This window comes from Pundamilia nyererei, unplaced genomic scaffold (assembly GCF_000239375.1).
Source record: "Pundamilia nyererei isolate P.nyererei 1_Seehausen unplaced genomic scaffold, PunNye1.0 scaffold00055, whole genome shotgun sequence".
NCBI lineage: Eukaryota > Metazoa > Chordata > Actinopteri > Cichliformes > Cichlidae > Pundamilia > Pundamilia nyererei.
In genome coordinates this window covers 1,583,202-1,608,338 of record NW_005187456.1, presented here as the reverse complement: position 1 = coordinate 1,608,338, position 25,137 = coordinate 1,583,202, and the positions used below count along the sequence as shown (strand labels likewise).

The 25,137-nt window shown below is 41.6% G+C and overlaps 5 protein-coding genes across 5 annotated transcripts; 3 read left to right on the top strand and 2 right to left on the bottom strand.

Moving 5' to 3' along the window:
• Positions 1 to 149: 149 nt before the first annotated feature.
• Positions 150 to 7,353, top strand: fbxl3a (F-box and leucine-rich repeat protein 3a). Its single transcript, XM_005733818.2, has 5 exons — positions 150 to 439; positions 1,204 to 1,581; positions 1,708 to 1,830; positions 3,341 to 3,512; positions 4,619 to 7,353. Exons 2-5 carry the CDS (start codon positions 1,204 to 1,206, stop codon positions 5,257 to 5,259), a joined length of 1,314 nt encoding a protein of 437 aa, XP_005733875.1. The 5' UTR covers positions 150 to 439; the 3' UTR covers positions 5,260 to 7,353.
• Positions 7,354 to 8,276: 923 nt separating this feature from the next.
• cln5 (CLN5 intracellular trafficking protein) lies at positions 8,277 to 12,601 on the bottom strand. The gene is made up of 4 exons (XM_005733817.1): positions 12,395 to 12,601; positions 11,005 to 11,179; positions 10,527 to 10,752; positions 8,277 to 10,044 (listed from the first exon to the last, which is right to left on the bottom strand). The coding sequence occupies exons 1-4, from the start codon at positions 12,496 to 12,498 to the stop codon at positions 9,557 to 9,559; spliced, it is 993 nt and encodes a 330-aa protein (XP_005733874.1). The 5' UTR covers positions 12,499 to 12,601; the 3' UTR covers positions 8,277 to 9,556.
• Positions 12,602 to 12,938: 337 nt separating this feature from the next.
• Positions 12,939 to 17,063, top strand: LOC102208337 (ES1 protein homolog, mitochondrial). The gene is made up of 4 exons (XM_005733815.1): positions 12,939 to 13,161; positions 15,126 to 15,297; positions 15,452 to 15,650; positions 16,584 to 17,063. The coding sequence occupies exons 1-4, from the start codon at positions 12,967 to 12,969 to the stop codon at positions 16,777 to 16,779; spliced, it is 762 nt and encodes a 253-aa protein (XP_005733872.1). The 5' UTR covers positions 12,939 to 12,966; the 3' UTR covers positions 16,780 to 17,063.
• Positions 17,064 to 17,114: 51 nt separating this feature from the next.
• Positions 17,115 to 19,805, bottom strand: acod1 (aconitate decarboxylase 1). Its single transcript, XM_005733816.2, has 5 exons — positions 19,698 to 19,805; positions 19,362 to 19,523; positions 18,830 to 18,919; positions 18,528 to 18,727; positions 17,115 to 18,143 (listed from the first exon to the last, which is right to left on the bottom strand). Exons 1-5 carry the CDS (start codon positions 19,707 to 19,709, stop codon positions 17,186 to 17,188), a joined length of 1,422 nt encoding a protein of 473 aa, XP_005733873.1. The 5' UTR covers positions 19,710 to 19,805; the 3' UTR covers positions 17,115 to 17,185.
• A 3,176-nt stretch (positions 19,806 to 22,981) lies between these two features.
• kctd12.1 (potassium channel tetramerisation domain containing 12.1) lies at positions 22,982 to 24,885 on the top strand. The gene has a single exon (XM_013911066.1). It carries the CDS (start codon positions 23,210 to 23,212, stop codon positions 24,074 to 24,076), a length of 867 nt encoding a protein of 288 aa, XP_013766520.1. The 5' UTR covers positions 22,982 to 23,209; the 3' UTR covers positions 24,077 to 24,885.
• Positions 24,886 to 25,137: the final 252 nt, after the last annotated feature.

The following is a 25,137-nucleotide window of genomic DNA, read 5'->3' as shown; positions in this document are numbered from 1 at the left end:
TTGCTCTCTAGAAATAATCATTGCGTTATGAAGGCTCCCAACAGGGAAAAAAACACGCTGTATACGATTTTATTTTATTAGGATTCGGGTGAGTTATCACTCAAACGGAGACGATCTTTACCAACAGCCATTTTGCATTATGTATCCCATAATGCACCGCTGCTGTCACGACAACATTTCGCCATTTCGGGTTTGGCGGACAAGGGGGGCGCTCTGTAACTCCCGCGAAGGAATTAGGTCAGCCGAGCGGAGGTGTTTCTTCACTGACAACATTTCTCGCTCGTTCTCGTTTTCCCGACGGCTCTCTTATCGTGCTCCGATGCGTGTTACCTGGCTGCTGCTGATGAACTTTACCAGCGTCGGCCCGGGCTGAAGAGTCGAGTCAGTTGTCGGATTTTCTAGCTAACAGCTAGCAAGCTAGCTGTGTGTAAACAACAAGGTAAGAGTCACTAGTAAATAAATAATGAATGTTTATAGACTTGGTATGAATGACCAGTGAGTACAGTGGGGTTTGGTATATTTGCAGCGAATCAAGTGAATTTGCAGCACCAGTTAACTAAGTCGCTCTGTTAGCTTGTAACACACTTTTACGTTAATAAATAAGCAATCGTTAACTTGGTTAGCGGTTGCATTTACTCCCCTGTTAGCTTGCTAACTTTACGAGCCACTTTATTGCATTTGTGTGCGTTCATTGTAACTATAGCACTGACAAGCTCAATAACGTTTGTTTATTTTTCCCTAAGTAAGGTTGTGTGGCTGTAACGTCACCTCAGTCACGTTTCCTCTGAAATACGCAGTGTCACATGCGGTGCAACTTTGGTGTGAGCGTTAACGAGCGGTATAAATCCAACAGTTAAAGGCTTTAATTGTTGTACTTTGGAAAAATGATGATTATTCAGAGAAACACAAACATGAGGGGATGAAAACAGACAGATTTTTTTAAAAAAAGCTGGAATGTCTGCAGACCCACCATCTGCACAATATGGTAGCTGCTAGGAATGTTTTAATTATTTTGCGGAGTGCGTCAGAGTGATAAACATGCACATTTAATCTGCACCTGTTAGTGCAGGGACAGCAGGGCTGCAGCTAGAGCTTATTGATTCGTGACGTCCTTGATTAGACACCTTTCAGAAGATTGGCACACGTTTCTAAAGTAATGGGCATGTGTAGATTTATTAATCAGTGCATTTTATTTTGTAAAAGATGAAACGGATGAAAGGAGGAGAGGGGGGAAGCGATGACTCCTCCTGTGAGAGTCCAGCGGAGGTTTGCAAGAAGGTGCGAAATCAGTTGAGCGAGGATTCGGAGCCACATGTGGCTGAGTCGCTGGACTGTAACTGGGCACGGCTGCCTCAAGAGCTCCTGCTGCATATCTTCCAGTACCTGCCACTGCTGGACCGGGCTTATGCCTCCCAGGTGTGCCGTGGGTGGAACCAAGCCTTCCACATGCCTGAGCTGTGGAGATGCTTTGAGTTTGAGCTCAACCAGCCAGCCAGCTCTTACCTAAAAGCCACACATCCAGATCTTATTAAGCAGATCATAAAGAGGCACTCCAATCACCTGCAGTATGTCAGCTTCAAGGTAAAAATGTCTGTGTAACTGCGTGTGCCCTCATTCTGGGTTCAAACGTTCATAAGCAGCTTCTGTTTAAAAATGTTTCTTGGATGTTTTTCGAGTGATATGCAATCTTTTCCTTGTTCTTATCAGGTTGACAGTAGTATGGAGTCTGCAGAGGCAGCTTGTGACATTCTTTCACAGTTGGTGAACTGCTCACTGAAGACCTTGGGCCTCATCTCTACAGCCAGGCCCAGTTTCATGGAGGTTCCAAAGGTATAATTAACACAATCACGAGGAGTCTGGGTCTTTACAGTGTCCTGCTCTTTAGATTTGTAAGCAAAATCAAAGGAATTCTTGTTTTAGTGTACATCCCCTCTCATCCACAGTCTCATCTTATCTGAGATTGGGTCTCAAAAGCAGCATTCTTATGCATGGCAAATGACACTTTTATTATCAGTCCCACATTTTCAAAAGGACACAGGACTTTCTTTATTTACATATCATGAGCTCTATTCCTTGAACCAGGTTTCATGGAATCTAGATGTCATTGAGCAAACTAGGCTAAGGGCTGGACATTTCTTTTTTTGGTGTGTTTGTTTTATCAAGGATTGGAACCTGCTGCACGTTCTGCTATGTGTAGAAACTGACACACCCACTGTCGTCACAGTTCGCATTTTAAAACCTTTGAGCCTCCTGAGCCAGTTTTTAACAATCTTAGTTGAATTCTTTTGAATATTTCAAAATCAAGTTTAAGAACTTTTAGGTTAAAGTAGAAAAAAATCACTTGTTTATGAACTCTTGAGATCTTTGTGACATTCAAAAGCTGTTTAAGAACCTGTGATGACGTCATAGAACTTGAAACGTGCAAACGGCCTCACTCGTTCACCAGGGTGTGCTCCTTTTAGCTTCTGTTTTAAAGACAGCATAAGCCTCTCACAGCCTGTGCTGCTTCTTGTGTGACTGTGGATAAATATTAGAGGACGTGTTGTTCTTGGATTTTCTCACAATGCGGTGCTAGTTGCCAAGTTGCGAAAACACCTTTTGGCATAATAAAATCTTCTCAAAATTGCCATTATTACTCACATTCTGTCAGAGGGGACATTTGTTTGAAGCATTTGGACCAAAAGAAAGCTGAATGCAAAAAAACAAAGACTTGTTTTTTCCACATTTTGGAAAATAATAACATATTACATCATTTTCATCATAAATACTTTTTTGCTATTATAATATGTACCATAAAGTCAAATAGACACCCTTCCAATGCTTTGCACAAAAAGGTTTCCCCATTTCCTTGTCCTCAGTTTGTAATACAGATGTATGCAGTCTAGCTGTCTGCAGCACCAAAGCTTAAGATTAATTCAGAGGTCCACCCATGCAGTAGACACAAATGAACACACCCGTTTCACGCGTTTCTTTATTTCAAATTTGTTTACCTTGTCTACAGATTAAATCTACAAATTAAATTTGTATGTAATCTTAACCCACTAATTGTGATTACATTAGGGTTTCTTACTGTACTCAGATTGCAGATTGTGTTTGTATTGTTATATGTAGTAGATTCTTAAGTTTAAGGTTGTCTCAGTAATTACAAATAGTGGTGTGTGAGCCATGACAGAGGTCTGCCTGACGTACCAGGCCCACCAAAAAACTGTATGTTAGTGGGACAGATTATGTTTGGGTAAAAGATCATTCCAGACACAGTTGATTAAATCTGGCATTTCGAAGGCGTCAGTCAGGTTTAAAGATCGTTACAATTCAATGTGTCATGTTTGTCCTTCCACAGTCTCACTTCATCTCCGCCCTGACCGTGGTGTTCGTCAACTCCAAATCGTTGTCTTCGCTGAAGATTGACGACACGCCAGTTGATGATCCATCTCTGAAGGTGCTGGTGGCCAACAACAGCGATACCCTGAAACTGCTGAAAATGAGCAGCTGCCCTCACGTCTCTCCTGCAGGTACAGTCTAAGTGCATGTGTTTTTATTTATTTTCTACTTCCAGCATGAATGGAAAATGAGTATAGTGCTGTGCAAAAGTCTTGAGCCACCACTCATTGCTTTGTTTTGCTTAAAAGAAAGACAGAATTTGGGTGTCATTATCAGTAGTTCGTCAGACCTTCTGAAGGTCTTTTCAAAGTTTTTCTTCAGACATTGGCTGCTTTACAGTCCTTGTACCTGAACATTTTCCAAGTAATGTTTTTGTTTATAACATTGACCTATGAATCATCCCAAGCATAAAAAGGTGCCTAACTCAAAGGATGACTATATCTTGTGTACATAACATGCCTGGATAGAAAAACCATCAATCATTGATTGGCCTTCTCAGCTGTTGAAACACATCTTTACATAGTGTTCTGTTGAGATGATCCCACAGCATTAAAGGCAGCCGACATCCAAACATAACAATTAGCATGTCCTTCAAGAATCCTGGATAACTATTGCTGAAGGCTACTTCAGTAAAGTTTGCATTACAGAGTTCAGGCTGTGTTGAAGAATAAAAGCGATCATACCAAAGTTGATCACCTTTATTGTTGCACAGACTCTGTTTTTGCCTTATGCGTGGCGTTTCCATTTATGCGTCAATGTTTGAATAAACTGCTGCACATATTTTACATTTTTGAGGAACGTATAAAAAAACGAGAGGTGGCTCAAGACTTGTGTACTTTACGATGTATTGATTGAAAAATCACACAGAACTTTATTCAGAGAGATAAATTGTTTAGGTTTTGACATAACTGATGAGTTGATAGCTGAACTTTATTTCTTTATTTAAAAAAACTTGAGAAGAGTCAAAACTATATGTCTGTAAAACTGGTAGTGGGAAACTAACTTTTAACCTCAATGACTCAGTACATTTAGACCATCCTTCAATTTGTAGGTCTGATGAGGGACCATCTGAGATTATATGAGAGAAATCCCCTTTTCCTGAAATTCTGAGCTAATATGATTGCTGATTAAACTGCAACTTGTCAGGGGGATGCAGTCAACCTGTTCTTTGATTGAAAGTGAAAACATGATTTGAGAATTGGTCGCATTAATTGAAACGATCTGCCTGTGCTTTTAGGAATCCTGTGTGTGGCAGACCAGTGTCACGGGCTCCGAGAGCTAGCGCTAAACTACCACCTCCTGAGTGATGAACTCCTGCTGGCGCTCTCCTCTGAGAAGCACGTCCACCTGGAACACTTGCGAATTGATGTGGTGAGCGAAAACCCCGGGCAGCACTTCCACACCATCAAGAAGAGCAGCTGGGACGCTATGATGCGGCACTCGCCCAAATTTAACCTGGTCATGTACTTCTTCCTCTATGAGGACGAGTTCGGGCCCTTCTTTAATGAGGAAATCCCGGTCACACACCTTTACTTCGGGCGCTCAGTGAGCAAAGAGGTCCTGGGCCGAGTGGGCCTCCACTGCCCTCGTTTGGTGGAGCTGGTCGTGTGCGCCAACGGCCTGCGTCCTCTGGATGAGGAGCTGATCCGTATCGCCAAACACTGCACCCAGCTGTCAGCCATCGGCCTGGGTGAGTGCGAAGTGTCCTGCAGCGCGTTTGTGGAGTTCGTTAAAATGTGCGGCCGCCGACTGTCCCAGCTGTCCATCATGGAGGAGGTACTGATTCCAGATCACAAATACTCCCTGGATGAGATTCACTGGGAGGTGTCGAAGCATCTGGGCCGGGTCTGGTTCCCAGACATGATGCCGACCTGGTAGAGAGTGAAGCCTGTGCTCAGAGTTCAGTATGTCGGGTTTGTGGTGCGCAACAATCATTGCCTCCATGTTGCGTTGAAAAGCCTCAGCTGGGAAGCTCGATGACAGCATGGAGAGCATGAACTTGCTGAACTCTCGTTAGCAGTGCAGGGATGTAATGTGGCACTCGACAACAACACAATGTTATCACATTATCATGGAAATGCCACAGAATTCCTGCTCTGCTTAATCCATAGATGGAATTCAGCAAGCTGGCTTCGACCCACAGAAGAGGAAATTGAACTAAAAAGCAATGTTTTTATAACTGCAAATGGAGTTTGCAGTTACACACCCCTCTCATAATGTGTGTTGTGAGAGGCGTGTGTGAGTATGTGCATTTATGTGTGAACGTGCGGGTGGGTGTTTACATGTTTTCCAACATTGAGCAGTAAATTGGGACAATTAGGTGCACAATAGCATGTTGTTACGCTACCACTTGGCCTACATAAATCCGGTGTGAGATAGCAGCTCTGCACTCTGCAATACAATATGGCATTGACCGCATGGTTGTCTGTACATAGGATGTGACAGAAGGTGTATTTGTCATGTGTGGCTGAATTTTGCAGAAGAGTAGCTGGGTCCTACACCTCATTTTAACCTAATTTAAAGAACAGTGGTTGTGTTGTTTGTCCTCCTCGCCTGGGGAGCTCCAGTCGTGTCTCACAAACCACGATTGTTGAACAAATGGAAGATGGCGGAGAGAAAAAGAAATGTGTGTGTATATAGGTGTCTAAATTGTGACGTGAAGGTGTACAGTGTTGATTGATGTCATTGATTTTTATTTTTTCTCAAAGTTATATTTTGAGGAGGGTTTTTTTCTTCTCCCCCTGCATCAAACACAAATTGGCCTGATAAATGATTTTATCTATTTTGGAAAAAGGTTTATGTACAGTTTTAGATTTCTTAAGCACCTTAGATGAATACCAAATGAGATGGAATACACCTGGTCCTTGAGACCAAATATGGTGATTATTTATACTGTACTGGGGCTTTGTTGAGTCAAATCCCCAAGTGCTGCATATTGAAGTTGTAAAGCTCTAATTAAAACAATCAAATAATTCTATGTAAATAGTGCACAGAAATGTCTGAATTTGGAGGGTAGAGATCTGCGGTCTCAGTTCTTCACGCTCAGATTAATTTGTAATGATTCAGTAGACTAGTCTGTATGGCTGTTGGCTTACAGTGCATGCTGGAAATGCAAATCCAACCCATTTGTGTTTCTCAGATGCAGTAAAATGAAAATATTTTTTATGTAGGTTTCATTTGTATCTTCTGCTATTTGCCTGTTCAAGCTCTAAACCCTGGTTCTCTGTTGTGGATATATCTGCCCTTCCAATTAGTCCACATTTGTTTCTTCATCATGCTATCTTGTATACATGAGAGGAAGCAGTATTCATCCATTATAAACACTGTCTGCAGATTTTTCTTGTGTTCCAAACATCCATTCATTTCAGTCAAGAGGTTTGGCAAGTCAGATGAGTGAAACAGTTTTTTTTTCCTTTAAGAAGGAAGTCAAATGCATCTGTATATAAAAACGCTGTGTGTTTATTATGAGTAGAAATGTATTTCTATATTTCACCCTCTGTCAGGGTTTGAAGTTTCCTTAACTGGTGGCTTGTCTTTTATAAAACCAGAGTGCAAGTTATCCTTTACTAGAAGGATCTTTTTCATACTATAGCCACTAGAGAAGTTAAAACCTGTGTAATTGATTAATAGGGATTATGCTTTTTTTAATGAATTTCAGTTTTTCAGTTAAACAAAAGCAACCAGCAGTGGTATTTTTCTTTGTTTAGCTGGGTTTAGCTTCCACCTATTGTCGCCGTGGTTTTGTTGGATACAGGTGGTCCTAATGTTTTGAGTCCACTACCACAAACTCGATCCTTGGAGGGATTTTATTACTTCCTTTAATGTAGTGGAAAAAGACCCTGTTTTGTGTGTGCGTTTTTAACAAAACACACACAAAAACAGTTGCCTTGAAGTGCTTTATATTTCAAGGTAAAACTATAGTAATGGAGAGAAAACCCCAACAATTACATGACGCCCTATGAGCGAGCACTTGGTGACAGTGAGAATGAAAAACTCCCTTTTAACAGGAAGAAACCTCGTGCAGAACCAGGCTCAGGGAGGGGCGGCCATCTGCCACACAACTGCTTGGGGTAATGGGAGGAAGATGGAGAAAGAGTATGCATTTATGGCGTATACATATTAAATATTTAAAGGTTTTTGGTAGTGGACAAACCTTATGCAGCACTGCATGTCAATAAAAATGTAGTTTATTTCTGCCTCATTCCTTTTTTACTCAAGTTTTATTTCATATACAATAACTGAGACTTGTTGCAAGAGGTGCTTCTTAGTATTATTGAATGAATATAGCCTCTTCACAGTATTTGTTTCTCATCACTGAAGAAGTGGATATCTTTGCTCATGTACATTAGCATCTGAAGGGTACAGTAACACATCTCCTGGTTATTTTATTTGAAAATGTGTGCAGTGCATTAAACAGTGGCCCTAACGTGAAGCCTGTTTTCACTGAGAGCTTGTCTGTATTTGCTTTTATTGGACTATTCGGCTGGGAAAAAAATGCTTCACATGGTAAATGCTGACCGAGAGAGCATTATTTAAATTTTGTCACAAATATGATTGTCATAATTATTATTTGAACTTTATTTGGGAGTTAACAGGTGTTAAACACTCCTCTAGTTTTGCTTCTGTATGACAAAAGCTTTGTCTGCTTTGCTTTACTGGTCACCTGTCTTGAAATTAAAATCGTTTTGGACATGTGATCTCACACTGTAATAAAAATTTGTGAATGTACTTTGTGCAACTTTCATGTAATTATTTTTCTTTATTAACACACGTAGTTAAACTCCATAAAAGGACTCTGTTATAAAAATGGGATGCATTTGAGATGAGAAGATGTATGAGCAGTTTTCTTAAATTATTATTTCTTAAATAACAAGAAGAAATGAAGTAAAGGGGTGGGGTTGTACATGCATCTTTTATTTATCAAGAAGTCTTTTTGGTCATATGTCCAAAAATAACAGGAAAATGCAGATTTGTCAAATAAGCTAACTCAGAATCCCTGCTTTTACTGTGTGTGGACTGATCGCACTTAATTCCTATGGAAGCATTCAGGGTGTACTTAGTTTTTTGGAGGACCTGAGTCCTGTGAAACGTTTCAATCATAAAGGATAAAACCTCACTTTCTTCAAGAGAAAATAGATTTCAATTCAGTATTTCTCACCAAGGAGCATTATGTACAGATCTGCTGAGTGCATTTCCTGCTTCATTCTGTGTTTGTAATACCAGTTTAAAAAACAAAACAAAACAAAAAACAGCACTTCTGGACTTTCCAGTGTTTAAATGTTCGGAAACATTTAGCAGGACTTTTCCTGGCCGAGAAGTGGCGTTTGTGGGTTGACTACATGTTTAAGTAGCAGCTAGGTGATGCTAATCAAATGCACTTGATTAACTGATTAACATCAGCAAGTGTGAGCAGCTCTTCTTTCTAAAAAGAATATGACAGCATGACTTAGCTTTGCAAAGTTGCATCAGAACAAACCACAGGAGTTCTGCAACAATGTCCTTTGGACAGATAAGACCAAAGCGGCCATAATGCACAGAACAGTGTTATCAGCATAAATCTTTCATACCAGCTGTCAAGCACGGTGGTGGAGGGGTGATGATTTGGGCTTGTTTTGCAGCCACAGTACCTGAGGACCTTGCAGTCACTGAACCAACCATGAACTCTGTATACTAAAGTATTCTAGTGACAAACGTGAGGCCATCTGACTAGAATATAAGCTAAAGCTTGGCTGAAATTGCATACTCCAAGTGGACAGAGATCTCAAGCACAGCAGCAAGTCTACAACGAAATAGCTGAATTTTTGTTGTTGTTGTTATTGTTATTATGACCGAGCCACAGTTCAGACATCAAGCTGATTAAAAGGCTACACAGGACCTTAGGAAGGTTGTGCACTGATGAATAATGTAATGATGCAGTAATGTAACGTATATGTAAGTCATATAGAAAACAATGACTAGTTACTTCTGCAAGCCACTGAATCGTGGGGTGTATTTAGCTTTTGAAGGACTTCATAGTCACGTGACAACTTAGTTGAAACGTTTTTTCTTGGCTGCCATTTCCAAATAGAAGAAACAAATTAACCATTCATTGAAGTTTATGTTAATATTGTTGTCATTAGCCTTTCAGCTAATACTATTTACCAATAAAATAAAAAATTAGTAGTCAAATGGGATTTTAAGGCAAAGGCACTTCTTCATATGTAATCCGCACATATGGAGGTTTCATTGGCAGATGCCAGTACTCAAAGTTGTAGTAGAGGTAGAAGCTCCTTTCCAACACGACCGTCTCAAAAGCCTCCAGCAGACTGATCATGGCATCTGCAAATGTCTGGTGTGGCCTAAATGTGTGGTAAAATTTACGGATGTCCAATGCCAGATTTTTCAGAGCAGGCTGTCCGAAAATGGCGCTGTCATTGCCGAGGTACGTGGGCTCTCCGCTGTACAGGTAGATCTTGGTGTAGTTGGTCTGTGATCGGCTGGATAGTTTGGCTCCCAGCTCTGTAAGCTTCCTGTATGTGCGGTGGACAAACTGGGAACAGTCATAGGATTCGAACCACACCGTGGCGTTGGGGCTGGGGTCGGACCGAACTGCCCACGTCTCGTAGTAGATCCCAGTCTCGTTGTCCTCCTGCACCCAGCGGGCCATGTCGTTGAACTGCTGCCCTGGAGAATTAAAGAAAAACATGTTAATACCAGAAAAAAAAATGGGTGTGAAGCAGAAAGTCCAAGAAGACAAGAGTGTAAAAAACATTTTATATGTTCGAGGCATTTAATTCTTGGATGTGCTCTAGCTCTCCCTGGACAAGACAAGCTATCAGTCACAAAACCAGAACTGCCTGTTTTGGGTTTTGGAAGCTATCCAGGGCCTCCTGAAGCCAGTGAAACAGTCAATGCAGAATTTCTGTTTCAACATGCTGTCTTTCTACAGTTTTCATGATTACCAAGTACCCTGGATGTGTATCTGACTCAATACAAAGTACAAATTTTGTAGTTTTACAACTACAAAAGCAAAATAAGCTGTTTCAGGGTCATGCTCTGCAGGATATATTTGTAGTAAAATCCACATTATCACCAGTCATATCCACTGATGATGTAACATATCTAGTTTTATCTCGGCTTCTCTGTGCACAGATGTCAAGTCTTACCTGTGATTACTCCAATTTTCTCTAAGGTGCCATTCTGTGACCAGTGTAAATCATCGATGCCTTCAAAGAAGCAGGCAGCTCCCTGGTTGCACCAGAAAGGTGCGTACACGTCTTGTCTGAGGTGAGGAAAAGTGCAGTTGCCCAGCTGAAACAGCTCGTACCACTCCATGGTGTAGTTGGTTCCTGTTTCTGCACTGCTGAACCCAACAGCATCATGCATGATGTGCTGTAAAGAGAACAGAAACATACTCTGGTTTTATGTGTGTGTGTGTGTGTGTGTGTTTCTATGAATAATGTAGCTGCAGCTTCACTTCTGTTTTAACAGAGGGACTATTTTTATTAGCCAGAACACAGCGGCCCCTTCACTTCTGTTTTAGAGAATAAAATATTAAATACGAAAAGAACAATGTGCCCTGGTGCTTTTTGCTTTATCCCTGACTTGTAAAAAGACATTTCAGAATTCAAATTACACACTTACAAACTTTCCCAGCAAACTTCCATACTTGAATTCCCACACTGGAGTCTGCAGCCGATACACCGAGATGGTGTCGCTGTCTCTCATGTAGGGAATCCGTCCATCTGGGTCTCCGGTGGGGCAGAACGGATAGAGAGCTTGACAGTAAGAGTCCACATCAGGCCGACGATCGAACCGCCTGTGGGTGACATGAGACACGTCAGATGGTTGGTCAAGGTTAAAGTCACTGCGAGCCCAAAGCTACTTCATGTTGCTCTACAAAAACGAGCATATTATCCTAAATAATATGTTATTTAGGATAATATTTCAACTCAAATATGAACTAGCTGTGACACTGTTTTAATTTATACTAAAATGTAAATAAAATTATGTTATAATTTGCAAACCTCAAAAAAAATGTATTCACAATACAACTTAGAAAATATATCAGATGTTGTAACTGACAAGACTGTACCAATTTAGGAAAAATAAATTGGGATGGGGGCAACAAAAGGCTGGAAAAATAGGTTAACAGCTGGAAGAACATTTAGCAGCTAATTAGGTTAAATGGCAACAAGTCAGTAACATAATCAGGTCAAAAAGAGCTTCTTAGAGAAAAGTAAAGACGGGGAAAGGTCTACCAATCCCCAAAACAAGGCGTCTACAAATTGGGAACATTTTCAGAATAATGTTCCTTAGTGTAAATTCAAACTTTCAATCAACAAGACACAATATCATCCAAAGAGTTGGAGAATCTGGAGAAATCTCTGTGCACAAACACCAAGGTCAAAACTCAATACTGAAGCACTGCATTAAAAACAGGCATGATTCTTTCATGGAAATCACTGCACGGGCTCAGGAACACTTCCAGAAATGGATGTCTGTATCACCATACCATCCACAAATGCAGGTTAAAGTGTAGAAACAGCCAGAAATGCAGCAAAAATTTCTGGCACATCCACTTTAGATGAACTGCTGCCTGCTGATGACAGAAGGTCACAGAGCCATTACATAAATTTTTGTGGCGCGTTTTTGGAAATGTATGAAACCCACTCCACTAATTCTGCTGCACAACTGAGATACTCCAGATTCCAACATTTTTAAGTCACGTGAACGTACCACGAATACTTCCTCGGGTTGCTGTCTAAAATAAGGCTTTATTGGGACAACAAGAACACACAAAATCACAAAATGTCTTCTTAACATGTCAGTGAACGTGTAACATCGGAACAGACACGCTTTCTAGGAAAAAAACAAAAGTTGTGAACTTTGTACTGATCAAAACGGACTAAGCGACCATTCGTAACTGAAAACGAGGTTTATTTGATCGCCTTTTCCAGTTTTCTTCATTATCTGTCACATGATTTAACGCTAAAGAGCGGAGTGAACGTGGAAAGGTGTGCGGTCTTTATACCTGTAGGGTACGGGCCACTTCTGCTGTCCATTAATCCTGAACTGAGCGACGACGTGCAGAAAGAGGAGCAGTTTGAATCCCAGAACGACCTCCGTGTAAAACATGTCAAGGCCGTAAAAACACAAACACCAAAAAAACAGCAGTTACGAAGAGGACTATCTTCCCATGACTCACCGCCTCTAACTTCCTCATTACAGATCACATGGTTTTGTTGATGATACCAAATCACATGACCACACCGGTCATGTGATTTGGTATCATCAACAAAACCAGACAAGAATATGGGGCGCCGTTTGTAAACTGAAACATGCTGAAATTAATGGCAATTTTTCCACATTTAGCTAAAAACCTTTCTAAAACATGTTTTTTGAGTCATGTTTTTTTTTTTACAATATTTACCAAAATATTTGTAACCTTTATATTTAAAACACAGTTTTAGCAGTTCAATCTAAGTATTACTCAATTATTAAAAAGCTGTAGTGCTCAGGTGAGGACACACGATGGCGTAAGAGGGCGCGTCAAACTATTTTTTAAAGCGCAGAAGAAGAAGCGGCATCCGCTGACAGTCCGCCATGCTCAGTCTTCTGCAGCACTGTGGTCGCAACTTACTGACAGCTAGGACCCTCCAGACCGTGAGCAGCAGTTATTATTCAGCGCAGATGGGCAAACGCGTGGCTGTGGTGCTGGCGGGCTGCGGCGTCTATGACGGCAGCGAGATCCACGAGGCCTCCGCTGTTTTGGTCCATCTGAGCAGAGGGGGTGCGACTGTAAGTGTGACACGCTGATTTTATCTGCCGCTGCCCCTGGAGGGAACACCACATCAGAAATGTTCATTAGCTTCCAGTTTGTCCGCTTCCACTGCTCCGTGCTGGGCAGTTTCTACGATTTTTGCACTTTTTATTTGCAGTCCGACCCGTGAGCGTCCTTTGACCTCTACCTGTTAACCAGACTGCGCACAGTGACACGAACAGCCTCGCAGAATGTTTTGTGCAAACTGCTGAATAATAAACGACTGAAATGCACCGAAGTATTTAAAGTTCCTTAACCTCAACAGTTATCTGCCCCCAAGAAAAAAAAAACACCCAATTCTTAGTAAAGCTTATCTGGTCCGCCATGTTTATTTATTTATTTTTTGCCAGTAAGTATGGTGTGCTATTATTTGTGTAGTAAATGTTTCAAGCTGTGGTGGGTCTTTTAGAGTAATTGCTGAGGGAAAATGCTGCACTCTGCTGAACAAACTGTGTCCTGACATAACAAGATTTTTGCTGCTGACACCATCATTTTCTCCATTATTCCCAGAGAAGTTTTCATATTTGACAAATGCACCAGTACTAATATATGTTTTATAGCCGATAACAGCCTTCACTGGTTAAGCAGGAAGGATGCCACATCTGAGTTTAATTGGTTGTTTCTTATAAGGCAACTCTTTCATTATTTGGACGTTTGAAAGGGTCCCTGAGGCAGCCAGTTTGATCAGTATGTGGTCCTGTCTGAGCTGCTGATGGGTAGCTTCAGTGAAATGTGAAGGCCTGTGTACTTTCAGCAGCTCTCTGTACCGGCCTTAAAGGAATGGTTTGTAAAAGTCCAGAAAACGGGCCCAGAGAGCGTGATAGTGTGTCCTTTTTCTTACCAGCAGTGCAAACCTCTAAATGGCCAAGTGACTCTTTTCCAAGCCTTTCAACTCTACCTATGTGTGCAGTTAAATCTGTTTATAAGTGTTGCAGTTTTGGCTGGGGCACTCTGAGGAAATTAATTCAAAAACTTATCACATTAACTTAGAGCCTCTGAGTGGAAGCATCCACCTGGTGTCTATTTAGCGCTCTGCATGTAGAGGTGCAAGCTGACCATGATGGGATTTGAATTTTATTTATGTTTTAATGAGACTTCTTTTAGTTTTGAGGCTTGAGGCGTTTCTTCATTTCTGTTAGTAATATAACCAATCGTAACCCTCCAGCTGGACTAATCAGTCACCAAAGCAACTGGTCAGGCATATCTCATAACAGAAATTTTTGTCCTGCCTATTAAAAGGTTTGGTGCTCTTCAAAGAGCCACCAGTAACAGAAAAGCACACATACTTCAGGTAACCCTCTATAAGACATGCATTGAAACACTTTCTTCCCTCGTGTGTTAGGACTTCTGTTTAGTAATACTAAGTGGTTACAACTATTAATATCACTGTATTATTGTTATTACTACTTTGATTGGTGTTAGAGAATTTCTCAATTATGCACCATGTCTTATTACTGCACATTACAAGTTGCTACCTTGTTACAAATTGCACTCCTTAGAGTCCATACCTCATATTTACCCTACATATTTAAGGACTTAGCTAACCCCTCATAACAACAATGGTAGATAAATGTTTAAAAACAGAGCTGCCTTCATCCCGTGAAAGATTTCTCTTTTTCCCTCAAGGACAGAAATGACAGTTGGGACTGGAAATTTTCTCAAATTCCTCTTACAAAGTTTCATTTTCAGGAATTAACATGGAATGACCCAGACACATGTCTCAAGCTTACAAGAGTAGTCATCAGTCAAAGGTCCACTATGAGTCAGGGAAAGTGTTGCGAAATGCAGATATTCTTAGGTTTTGAAATGCTGCTCTGACAGAAGTTCTGTTGAGTTAGCTTCAAGATTTGTGATGTTAACAATCATTATTAGTTGCCTGGTGTGCTTTTTTTTTTTTTTTTTTTGCTTTTGAACTCGTCTCTGCTGCTTTTATCACCTCCAGGTCAACATGTTCGCACCCAATATTGACCAGATGCATGTGGTAGATCACCTGAAAGGTGCGCCTTCTCAGGAAAAGAGGAATGTGCTGGTGGAGAGCGCAAGGCTGGCCCGTGGAAACATCCAGGATCTGTCTAAGCTCAGCGTGAAAGAGCACGACGCTGTTATTTTCCCAGGTTTGTGTTCATATGTATTTCGCTGGTACAATCGAAGCCTACAGAAAAAAGATGTTGGGAAGGTCTGAGTAAGGTCGAAACTGAAGTTTGTATTTCTGGCTTATGTACATCCAGACATTAATCACACCTCTTCCTCATTTTTGGTGTTTTACAGGCGGCTTTGGAGCTGCGAAGAATCTCTGTACGTGGGCAGTGCAGGGCAAGGACTGCTCTGTAAATGACGAGGTCAAGGCTGCTCTGCAGGCGTTCCACAGCGAAGGCAAACCCATCGGCCTCTGCTGCATCTCACCTGTGCTGGCTGCCAAAGTGATCCCCGGGTGCGAGGTCACCGTCGGCATCGAAAAGGACGACAAGTGAGAAATGCAACATGGACTTCCTTGTTTGCGTTTTAAGTTTGGACTTTTAAATGTTGCAATTGTTGTGTGCAAACAGTTGTTTCCAGAGACTACCACGTGCTGGGCGTGGGCTTGTTTACAGCCAGTCTGCCTGTTCTGTTGCACAATTTCTTCCTGTTTCCATGACAAATTAATTTGATTACAGTGTTAGATTTAAAAAAAGGACTTAGGAGAGGATCCGTCTTTGTCAGAGTGGTGGCTGACTGACACTTGGACCAATTGATCGGTTGACAGATGTCAAAGCCAACAATCAGTTGAGATCATGATTTTGTTTACAGGCAAAATAATATTATAAAATTATTTTAAAAAATTAACAGAATAGAAGAAAAAATGTACCATGTAAACATTTAATCTGGCTGATGTCTCCTTTCAAGTGTGCTTTTACATAAATGTGGCTGATACCAGTAACTAATGCATGTTTCAGTAGATATCTGATTTGGATGCTAGTTATTTTTCCCCTTTGTGCTGGGTAAACAAAGGTCTTTCTTATAAAATATTGGCTGTTTTGAGTGATTTAGCTCTTCAACACACAGTCTTTGACCGTGTCTACATGCCTAAATGTTGCTGTAATGTGATTGGCAGATTAGATATTAGGTAGTTAATGAGTGAGACCCACTGGTGCACTGTGCAGGATGCTAAATATTTGATTGACAGGACAATCACTGGTGTGTTTGTGTAAATAGGAAGCAAAAACTGTTGGGTTCTTTCCATGTTAAGGTGGAAAGTCCCTCTGTAAATGCAGTTTGCAGGCATAATTGATGCATCTCCAAAACATATAAATATAAATTTCCAGTTGTTAAAAGCAAAACCTCAAATGTTCCTAAGATGTTTGCAGAAATCTGCTTTGAGCAGCAAAACATTAAGTAGTGCCTCTTCTCCCCCACCTCTCAGGTATCCAGACACCGCTGACACTGCAGCGGCCATCAACCAGCTGGGCTGCAAGCACGTGAGCAAGGGCGTCGGCGAGAGCCACGTGGACGAAAAGAACAAGCTGGTCACCACCTGTGCCTTCATGTGCAACGCTCCGATCCACGAGATATTTGACGGAATCGGATCGATGGTCCAGGGCGTCCTGAAACTCGCCTGAGTGTAATCAGTAGAAGGTCGAAGCAAGGAAAAGACTTTTGCAAGCTGTGCGGTAGATGTCTGCTGAGCTGGTTGCAGAATGGTGTTGAAGTGATTAAAAGCACTAAAAGATAATCTAGAGTAGCAGAACTGAGCTCCTTGTGAGCTGAATTTTTGAGTTTGCGTGTCAGTTTTACTGCTGCTGTCGTGGCTCCGCCCCATATCTGTCACATTTTAGAGAATCAGCTGCAGGTGAGGATAATGTTCTCAGAAACAAATAAAGAAATAAACGAATACAAGAAAAAAGGTTCAGTTTATTTCTGACCACAGAAGAGAAAAAGTATGTACAACATATTTACACGGTTATTATTTAATTCGTACTTTCTTGAAAAGAATACAAAGCTTCATATAAAGATATGAGTGTGTAATTACAAAATCCTCATTCTGTCAAGGTGCTCTTGATTACTTGTCATTCTCAGATATGAACCCAATATTGAGCAATCTGCCACCCTTTCAATGTTTCCTATAACATCAATGACCCCCTCCACTCCCTCTGTGCACAGCACAGACGAAGCATTCACACTGAACTTATCCACCAGGTGCTTCAGAGTCAGCGGCTTCCGCCAGTGGCCGTAGAAAGTGTCACATCTGGCTGTGTAGCTCGGCCCCTGGTGCGTCGCTATCTCGACCTCGCAGTACATCTTGTCAAAACTGGGCAGGTTATCTTCCGGCGTCTCCAAGCTGACTTTGCCCAGGAGCTCCTTCAGAGCGGATCGGCCGATTTGAGCGTCGCCGAAAGACGCCACGGTCACCTTGTTATCCAGCAGTGCGGTGCAGGCGTTGAACTGGAACGAGTGCCTGGCTTGGTGTTCTGTGGCAGGTAACGGGCAGTTAACGTACTTGGATGGAGGCACCCGAAGTGTGACATGCCGGATCTGGCTGAGGTCAAATTTGCCGACTGCGTTTTGGAGCTTTTCCCGGGCTGCTAGAGCTGCATCGACAACCCAGTGCATCCCGAGGTGAGCGGGGATGCGTTTGAATGCCACGTCCTGATCTTCCAGAATCCATTTATATGCTCTCACAGCAGAATCCGCCATAGCGGAGGGACTGTAGTCTTTGTAGTAAACACCAAGCCCTCTGTCCAAATCCAGTATGGCTGGATTTCCCTTCAGTCCTATCTGGGCCAGCCGAGCGGCCTCTAGGCCTCTCCGAGCAGCGTTTCCAATGTGGAGAGGTTTGGTCTGTGTGGCAGCGTTGGCTAAAGGCGCCCCAGCAGAGGAGGCTGCTATGGCAAGAGCATGAATGCACTGTTCAGGGGACAGACCGAGGAGCTTAGCCGAGGCTGCAGCGCTGCCCATCACTCCAACAACACTGGGAGGGTGGAATCTGAGAAGCAAAACAACAAGATTTACTCAAGCGTGACATAGTGATTCTGATTAAGTGGAATCACTGCTTCATTAATCAAACAGTTCATATGTATTTTAATCATCAGTATAGTCATTTTTAAAGGTTTTTGTGATTTCTCCTTATAAGGTATTTTCATGTGAGCACAAACCAGAACCCAGTCACCACATCCACCTCTGAAACCCAAAATGAAACCAAAACTGTTTTCTTGGCTTGACAGCACTAGGTACTGGTGAATCAAATGCTCTAGTCTTTCTAATCTAAATGAGCTGGAGAATAAATTTATTCCAGAGCTGAAAATATTTCCATTTTTTTTTTCTTAAATGAATTTAAGAAAAAAGCTGAAAATATTTCCAAACTTGATACCTTTCAGGGATGTTGTAGGCTTCTTTGGAGAACCTCATCAGTCTGCCTTGAACTTCAATGCCAACATTGAAGGCTAGCAGGAGATCTAGACCAGAGGGCTGGCTGGGAAGTGTCTCTGCCAGGGCCAGCAGCGCAGGTAGGACGGCGCCCGAGGGATGAGTCGCAGGGTGCCAAGTGTCGTCAAAGTCCATGGAGTGAACCTAATAGACAGTCAGTCAAAGACGTGATCAGGGATCGAAGCAGAGCTGGATCATAATTCCTGTTTTCTGCAGAGTTTTGCTTTTGTAGAAATCCAAACTTACAGCGATGCCATTAACAAATGCAGCGTAATGAGGAGGCAGAATTATATCTGATTGACCCCAAACGCTGCTCCTTTCCCGCGATGTGAACAACTGGAGGCACATTAATATGAGTATAAATGACATATCAAAAATAACTAGCAGCAGAAAGAAGATTCTAATCACAAACCGGACTATTAAAGAAGTGCAAGACTTGACTGGATAATCAGTCATCAACATGTTATGGAAAACAACTTAATAATTTGTCAAGATTGCAATCAGGGCACGAATGAAGCGAGTTAGTTAGCAGGACTGATCGTATGTAAAGGAAATCCACCGATGAGCAGAAGAGTATTTTAATTTCAGCTGCACAAACAACCTCTGATGAGCCCATATAAAGATTTTTATGTGATCACTGACAATAGATACAGAGTACTCATGTATTACTAGTTACTGTGTAGAATTAAATGAGCATCTTCTACATCTACCCACATCATAAGCAAATATTTGTCAGCAGTTGTTTTTGCAGTTATAGGGTAAATGCAGTTCACTGTACCTGACTGTACTTCAGAGCCTTATTGAAGACAGCTGTTCTGGTTCCTAACAGTCCGACACCGAGGGTGTCCAGCATCATCCTTTTGCTCCTGTTAATCACACCATCTGTCAGCTGTGAGGTGTTGAGGGCATGGATCCCAGCTCCAAAGCTCTCTGTGATACCCTGAAAAACATTCCACGGGGCTAGTCAGTTCAAATCATGCAGACCTCCAGAGAAGGTGCAGCTTATTGTGGCTATAATCAAGTTAAGATGCTAAGCTATACTGCAGGTCACCAAAAGCCAAAAATACTTTCCAAAAGGTGCCTTTATTATAGCTCATACAGCAACCAACAGTACCTTGCGAAACATTGTTCAGTCTTCAAAAGCTCTTCAAGTGACTAAACATCCAAGCATAGCTGGCTTTTATAATTACTCTGTCTGAGGGCTGGACTGCCAAATTTCCAAAGTGGCTAAAAACCCACTAGGATGAGAAGTGGGAACTTTCGCAATGACTCAATGCTGTCTTTTCATTTATGCTGGTTGCCAGTGCACTGGGGAGTCTGCACAATCTGCACACAACAAAATCTTGTGACAGCTGATTTTGAAATTGACAACATTTTCTGTGTTTTAGTTTTCTGTGTTTTAGTAGGCACACATGATTCAATCACACGACTTAAAATAAAATGTTGCCCCTAAAACTGTAAGACTGCTAAACTCGATCCCACAGTAACTATATTCATCCTACATATGCAATTTTCTTCTGTCCAATTCAATCTCCTGCTCCTCTGGACACACACCCTTATGTACACTTTATAACTCACAATGTAAATAACTTGTGCAAGTGCACTGATCTACTGCTCAGACTCATCTTATCAGCCCTCAGATATATGCATTACATATACATAAACTCATGTTCAGTCCAAACATGCAATATGCTTATTCTTGTGTCCAATCTTACAATTCAATTCAATTTTATTTGTACAGTGCCAAATCACAACAACAGCCACCTCAAGGCGCTTTATAATGTAAGGTAGACCCTACAATAATACATACAGGGAAAAACCCAACAATTGTGGGTTATATACTTATAGATGCATGTGTGTGTGTGTATATGCAGATATATACTGTATGTGAATATGTAGTTGTGCACATCCACACACGTACACTAATTCAACTTTCATAATGGTGCCCAGTAATGGAAATTCATTGATGTGCAAGGGGAAGTTTATAAATGCAGAAATGAAATAGGTGAAAATCACGTGATAAAGAGTTTTTCATTTTCAGCCGCTGATTGTTGAACCAAAAGCTGTGGCTTAAGTTTTATTGTTACCAGTCGCTCACAACTGCAAACCCCAAATCTCCATCTGGTCCAGTTTGCATATAAACGTGGGCTTATTAATGGTTATCACTGATTGTTATTTGTTTTCCGGGTAAACTCTGATGGTAAACCAAAGTCTTTGAAGAAATGAAAGTGAAACAAATTCATCCATTTCATGTAAAAATGAGGAAAACTTGGTTGTGTTTCTCTCTTTTCAAAAAGATTAGTTTACATGGAAGGGCTTAATTATGTAATTCCATAATGTGCTTCCTTTCCAGCTGCTCTTTTTGTATTATACAGATTAAGCTGATACACTATGTAACATTTTGCTCAGATTTGTGTAATTATGTCCAAGATAAAGCTGAATAAAACTTTCTACCTAACTAAATAAAATAAAAAAAGATACTGTGCTCTTAAAAACTGCAATAACATAAAAATCTATAAGAACAAGGCTTTGGTGGATCACTCTCCCTGAGACAGGAGGTCCACATGACTGTGACTCTAATGCTCCGTGCTTTCACAAAATGGTGCAACTTTGAAACTTCCTAAATGTCACCCATGGCCAAAATATCCCACAACACACACTCAAGAAAATCACCACCAGCAATATCATAAAAGAAGCAAAGCAAATATTGCACTGGATGATTATTAAATGTGTTTCTGGCATATTTTTGCTTGTAAGTGACTTAATGAGAACTTTAGTTTGTAGACAGAAAGTCAGTCATTTCATTACTATAGTTTAAGTTTAAGATTTGTAATAAGTTAGGGGTTATATTAATGTTTTATGCATCTATTTTGCATGTCACATAGTGCAATGTGACTGATTTCTTATGTATATGGCAAGAATTTTAGACACTACTTCCTCTATTGTAGCTTAAATGTTTTTTTATAGTGTTTGCCCATGATTGATGTCTGGATTTGTGTTCACTGACTGCTCTGCCTTCATGTAATTCTTGGGACTGTGTAAACAGCCTGCCATGTCTGATTCTCCTAAGAGGTTGAAATTGAATGTGCCTTGTGTTGTTTTATGTCTGGCCCCCGAGACTGGCTCAGGTTTAGTATAACATGCTCCTGCACAACAATAAGCTGGTTCTCTGCCTAGATTACACTAGAATTAAAGTTATCACTCCTTCTGTTTGGTTTTTCTCATTTTCTCATTTTGTTTAGAAAGTATACTTAGGTATCACAGGTTTGAATTTATTCTTTTAAAAAGGTTTTACTCAATTAATAAATTATACCCATCAGAACCTTTTATCTGTGACTCAACCCTCCCCACCTGGATCATTCATGTTACCTTCTTCCCCCTTTGGCTTGGGCTGCTCGGGTCATAGCACCACTTTAGAACCACTTTGTGAAAGAATAAAGTATGAAGTGGGATAGTAGTAGACCTGCATTGAAGGAATATGATGCAGTGCTGAAAACACTGCTTAAGAACTGTTGTTTGAAACGACTAATTACAGTAATTCTTTCCTTCTTATAGAGAGCTCTCTCTCTCTCTCTCTCTCTGTGTTTTCTTTTTTGTCCACAACAAACTAAGACGTGGTGCTGATTTCAAGTGTTGACCTTTTTTGGGTATCTTGGAATGCTTGGTGTGGGGTAAATACAACTGAAGGAGGCCATTGTTAGGCTGAAAAATCAACCAATAACACAACAAAATAAGACAATAAAAAAGGAAGGCTCTAGTGAGCTCAGAAACGTGAAACAGCGTGGAACACAACAGAAGACAAAGGATGTGGATGATCACAGAATTCTTTCCCTGGTTAACAAAAACACCTTCAAAACATTTGGCCAAGTCAAGAACACTCTTGTGGAGATAGGCTTGTAGATTTCATGTAGGGATCGACTGCAAAAAATGTTCATCCAAGTGTTAACAAAGTTCCTTACATGTAAAATTATGCTAGCCTCTGAAAACAAATAACTGTGTATAAAAATGGCCATAATTTCTAAACACTTAATGTAACACTTTTGCGAAACCTCTTCAATTAAAGCTGAAAGTATACACTTCAATCACATCTTAATTGTTAGATTTAAAATCCACTGTGATGAGATACAGTGACAAAACTCACTAACAAAATGTTATGGCCCTAACTGTAATTAATGTGTGAGCATGCGCTGAATGCTGGCTGCATTTCCTTTACAAATGCAATGGGTGTCACTATTTCCATATTTTCCAAACATCTTTTTAAGGGAATGACTTGGACCAGTTTCATAGTCTCTGGTTTGTGTGTGATCCTAATGGATTTGCATTCATTTGGAGAGAAAAAAAAAAACACCCACACATGCTGTAATTTTTATCACATCGGTATTTGCGCTACAAGGTCAGGAGGAAGGTGACGTTTCTGGTGGATACATAGATTCTCTCTCTCTCTGTGGATGAGGAGGGAGAGCAGCATTGGCACTCTTCACAGTCATTCAATAGTTAAATGTTAATTCAGCAGTCACCTCCCGGTACGCACGCACGCAGTAAGCCCAAGCTTCATAAACGAGCTGCTGCCGCTGTGGTGTCTCAGTGTTTCCACTGATTCCACATCAGTGAAGCAGCTCAGAGAAGATGGCACTGGCGGACACAGAGCGCGGAGTGTCCAGCTGCGGGGATTCGGGCGCCCAGTTTTCCGAGATCATCGAGCTGAATGTCGGCGGACAGGTTTATGTCACCAGACACAAAACTCTGATCGCCGTCCCAGACTCACTCTTGTGGAACATGTTCAGCAAGAAGTCACCAAAGGAGTTGGCGAGAGACAGCAAAGGGCGCTTCTTCTTGGACAGGGATGGGTTCTTGTTCCGCTACATCCTCGACTATCTCCGAGACCTCAACTTGGTCCTCCCGGACTACTTCCCCGAGAAAAGTCGGCTGCAGAGAGAGGCTGACTTTTTCCAGCTTCGGGACCTCGCAAAACGCCTCAATCCCCGGGTGAGTAAAGAGAATTCAATCAGCGAGGAGATCAGCCAGAGCGACACAGAAGACGGCGGACAGCAGTGCGGCTCCTCCGGCGGCTTGGAGACTTTACGCACCATGTCTGTCAGCGGAGCCATGCGCTCCCCGTCTCTGGACTCTAGAAAGTCCGGCTACATCACGATAGGATACCGCGGCTCGTACACTATTGGCAGAGACATCCAAACCGATGCCAAGTTCAGGAGAGTGGCGCGCATCACAGTTTGCGGTAAGACCTCTCTGGCCAAAGAAGTGTTTGGGGACACGCTGAATGAGAGCAGAGACCCGGACAGGCCCCCTGAGAGATACACATCCCGGTACTATCTCAAGTATAATTTTCTAGAGCAGGCATTTGACAAGCTGACAGAAGCGGGATTCCACATGGTGGCCTGCAGCTCCACAGGCACCTGTGCCTACACCAGCAACGATCCCAATGAGGACAAAATTTGGACAAGCTACACTGAATACGTTTTCTGTCGGGAATAACCAACACCATTCGCGCCACATCCGTGTAAATATACCTACATTTCACACCACAGAGGAATGTCTTCGAAGACTAGTGCAGTTTCTGTGCTGATTGGTGACTTTTGTTAAGGAGTGACTGTACCATATTGCTCCATTATTGCCAGAAATTAGACACAAAATGCTCCCTCATCCCCCAAAAAATTATTTTACACACAAGACTTTGTTAAGATGGGTTGAAAAGATGAAGCTGTTCTGAGGTTCAAAGTGAGCAAAACTCAAAGCACTGCAAACATCATCTCCATCTCATAGAACTGCATGTCAATGTTTCAGTCATGTCTGACTCAGTGCTGTGTGAATTGAGTGGCATCCAGGAACAGACCAGCAGCAATTAGTATTCAGTGTCATTGTGACTTCTAGGCTTGCTCGAGCACTTGTTTGGCCAAGTTTTGTATTATCTAATAGGCTCTTATAGCAGTTCTATCACTGACACGATTGTACTTGTATGTGAAGTGTTGGTAGAGTTGTATTTGTTATAAACTTACTCATTACAAATAAAGTCTTCTAACTCTGTTATTCTCAGCCATTTGCCAGTCATCCTACCTTCCTTTTAATGTCTGCACAAAGATTACACAACAACAAAAATACTGGCATTCACCTCTCTCCAACCTTTTAAACCATCCTCAGTGGGGGAATCAAAGAGTCAGCCTCAAAGAGAGATGCCCTACACAGAAATCTCACTCCGTCGTGGCAGTGGAGCCGCCAGCTCGACAAAATTTGTCACACAGTTTTAACCCAGAAGCGACGTGTTACAGAGTAGTGTCTCTGCTTGTCATTGCACTCACACATGACTTACAAAATCCTGACTCTGAACTTTCCTTGCCTCCCACTTATTGTATCACATTTGCAAACTGCACTTATAAGGTGCTATGTGCTTCCCAGTAACCTTTGCCCTGTTATACCCCCCCCCCCGCAAAAAAAAAACAAAAACAAAAAAACAACAACAAACAAGCTCCACATCTGAAGAGACAAGCCTTTAAATATTGCAGGAGCATCCTTTTTTCCCTCCTACCTATCCATTTTGG

Coding starts and splice junctions, on each gene's coding strand:
- LOC102208337 (XM_005733815.1), top strand. CDS start 12,967: ATGCTCAGTCTTCTGCAGCACTGTGGTCGCAACTTACTGACAGCTAGG. Junction 13,162..15,125: donor TGAGCAGAGGGGGTGCGACT/GTAAGTGTGACA, acceptor TATCACCTCCAG/GTCAACATGTTCGCACCCAA. Junction 15,651..16,583: donor GGCATCGAAAAGGACGACAA/GTGAGAAATGCA, acceptor CCCACCTCTCAG/GTATCCAGACACCGCTGACA.
- cln5 (XM_005733817.1), bottom strand. CDS start 12,498: ATGTTTTACACGGAGGTCGTTCTGGGATTCAAACTGCTCCTCTTTCTG. Junction 11,180..12,394: donor AAGTGGCCCGTACCCTACAG/GTATAAAGACCG, acceptor TGTCACCCACAG/GCGGTTCGATCGTCGGCCTG. Junction 10,753..11,004: donor GAAGTTTGCTGGGAAAGTTT/GTAAGTGTGTAA, acceptor TTCTCTTTACAG/CACATCATGCATGATGCTGT.
- kctd12.1 (XM_013911066.1), top strand. CDS start 23,210: ATGGCACTGGCGGACACAGAGCGCGGAGTGTCCAGCTGCGGGGATTCG.
- acod1 (XM_005733816.2), bottom strand. Junction 18,728..18,829: donor CATTTGTTAATGGCATCGCT/GTAAGTTTGGAT, acceptor ACTGTCTATTAG/GTTCACTCCATGGACTTTGA. Junction 18,144..18,527: donor GCCTACAACATCCCTGAAAG/GTATCAAGTTTG, acceptor TTTGCTTCTCAG/ATTCCACCCTCCCAGTGTTG.
- fbxl3a (XM_005733818.2), top strand. CDS start 1,204: ATGAAACGGATGAAAGGAGGAGAGGGGGGAAGCGATGACTCCTCCTGT. Junction 1,831..3,340: donor GTTTCATGGAGGTTCCAAAG/GTATAATTAACA, acceptor GTCCTTCCACAG/TCTCACTTCATCTCCGCCCT. Junction 3,513..4,618: donor CCCTCACGTCTCTCCTGCAG/GTACAGTCTAAG, acceptor CTGTGCTTTTAG/GAATCCTGTGTGTGGCAGAC.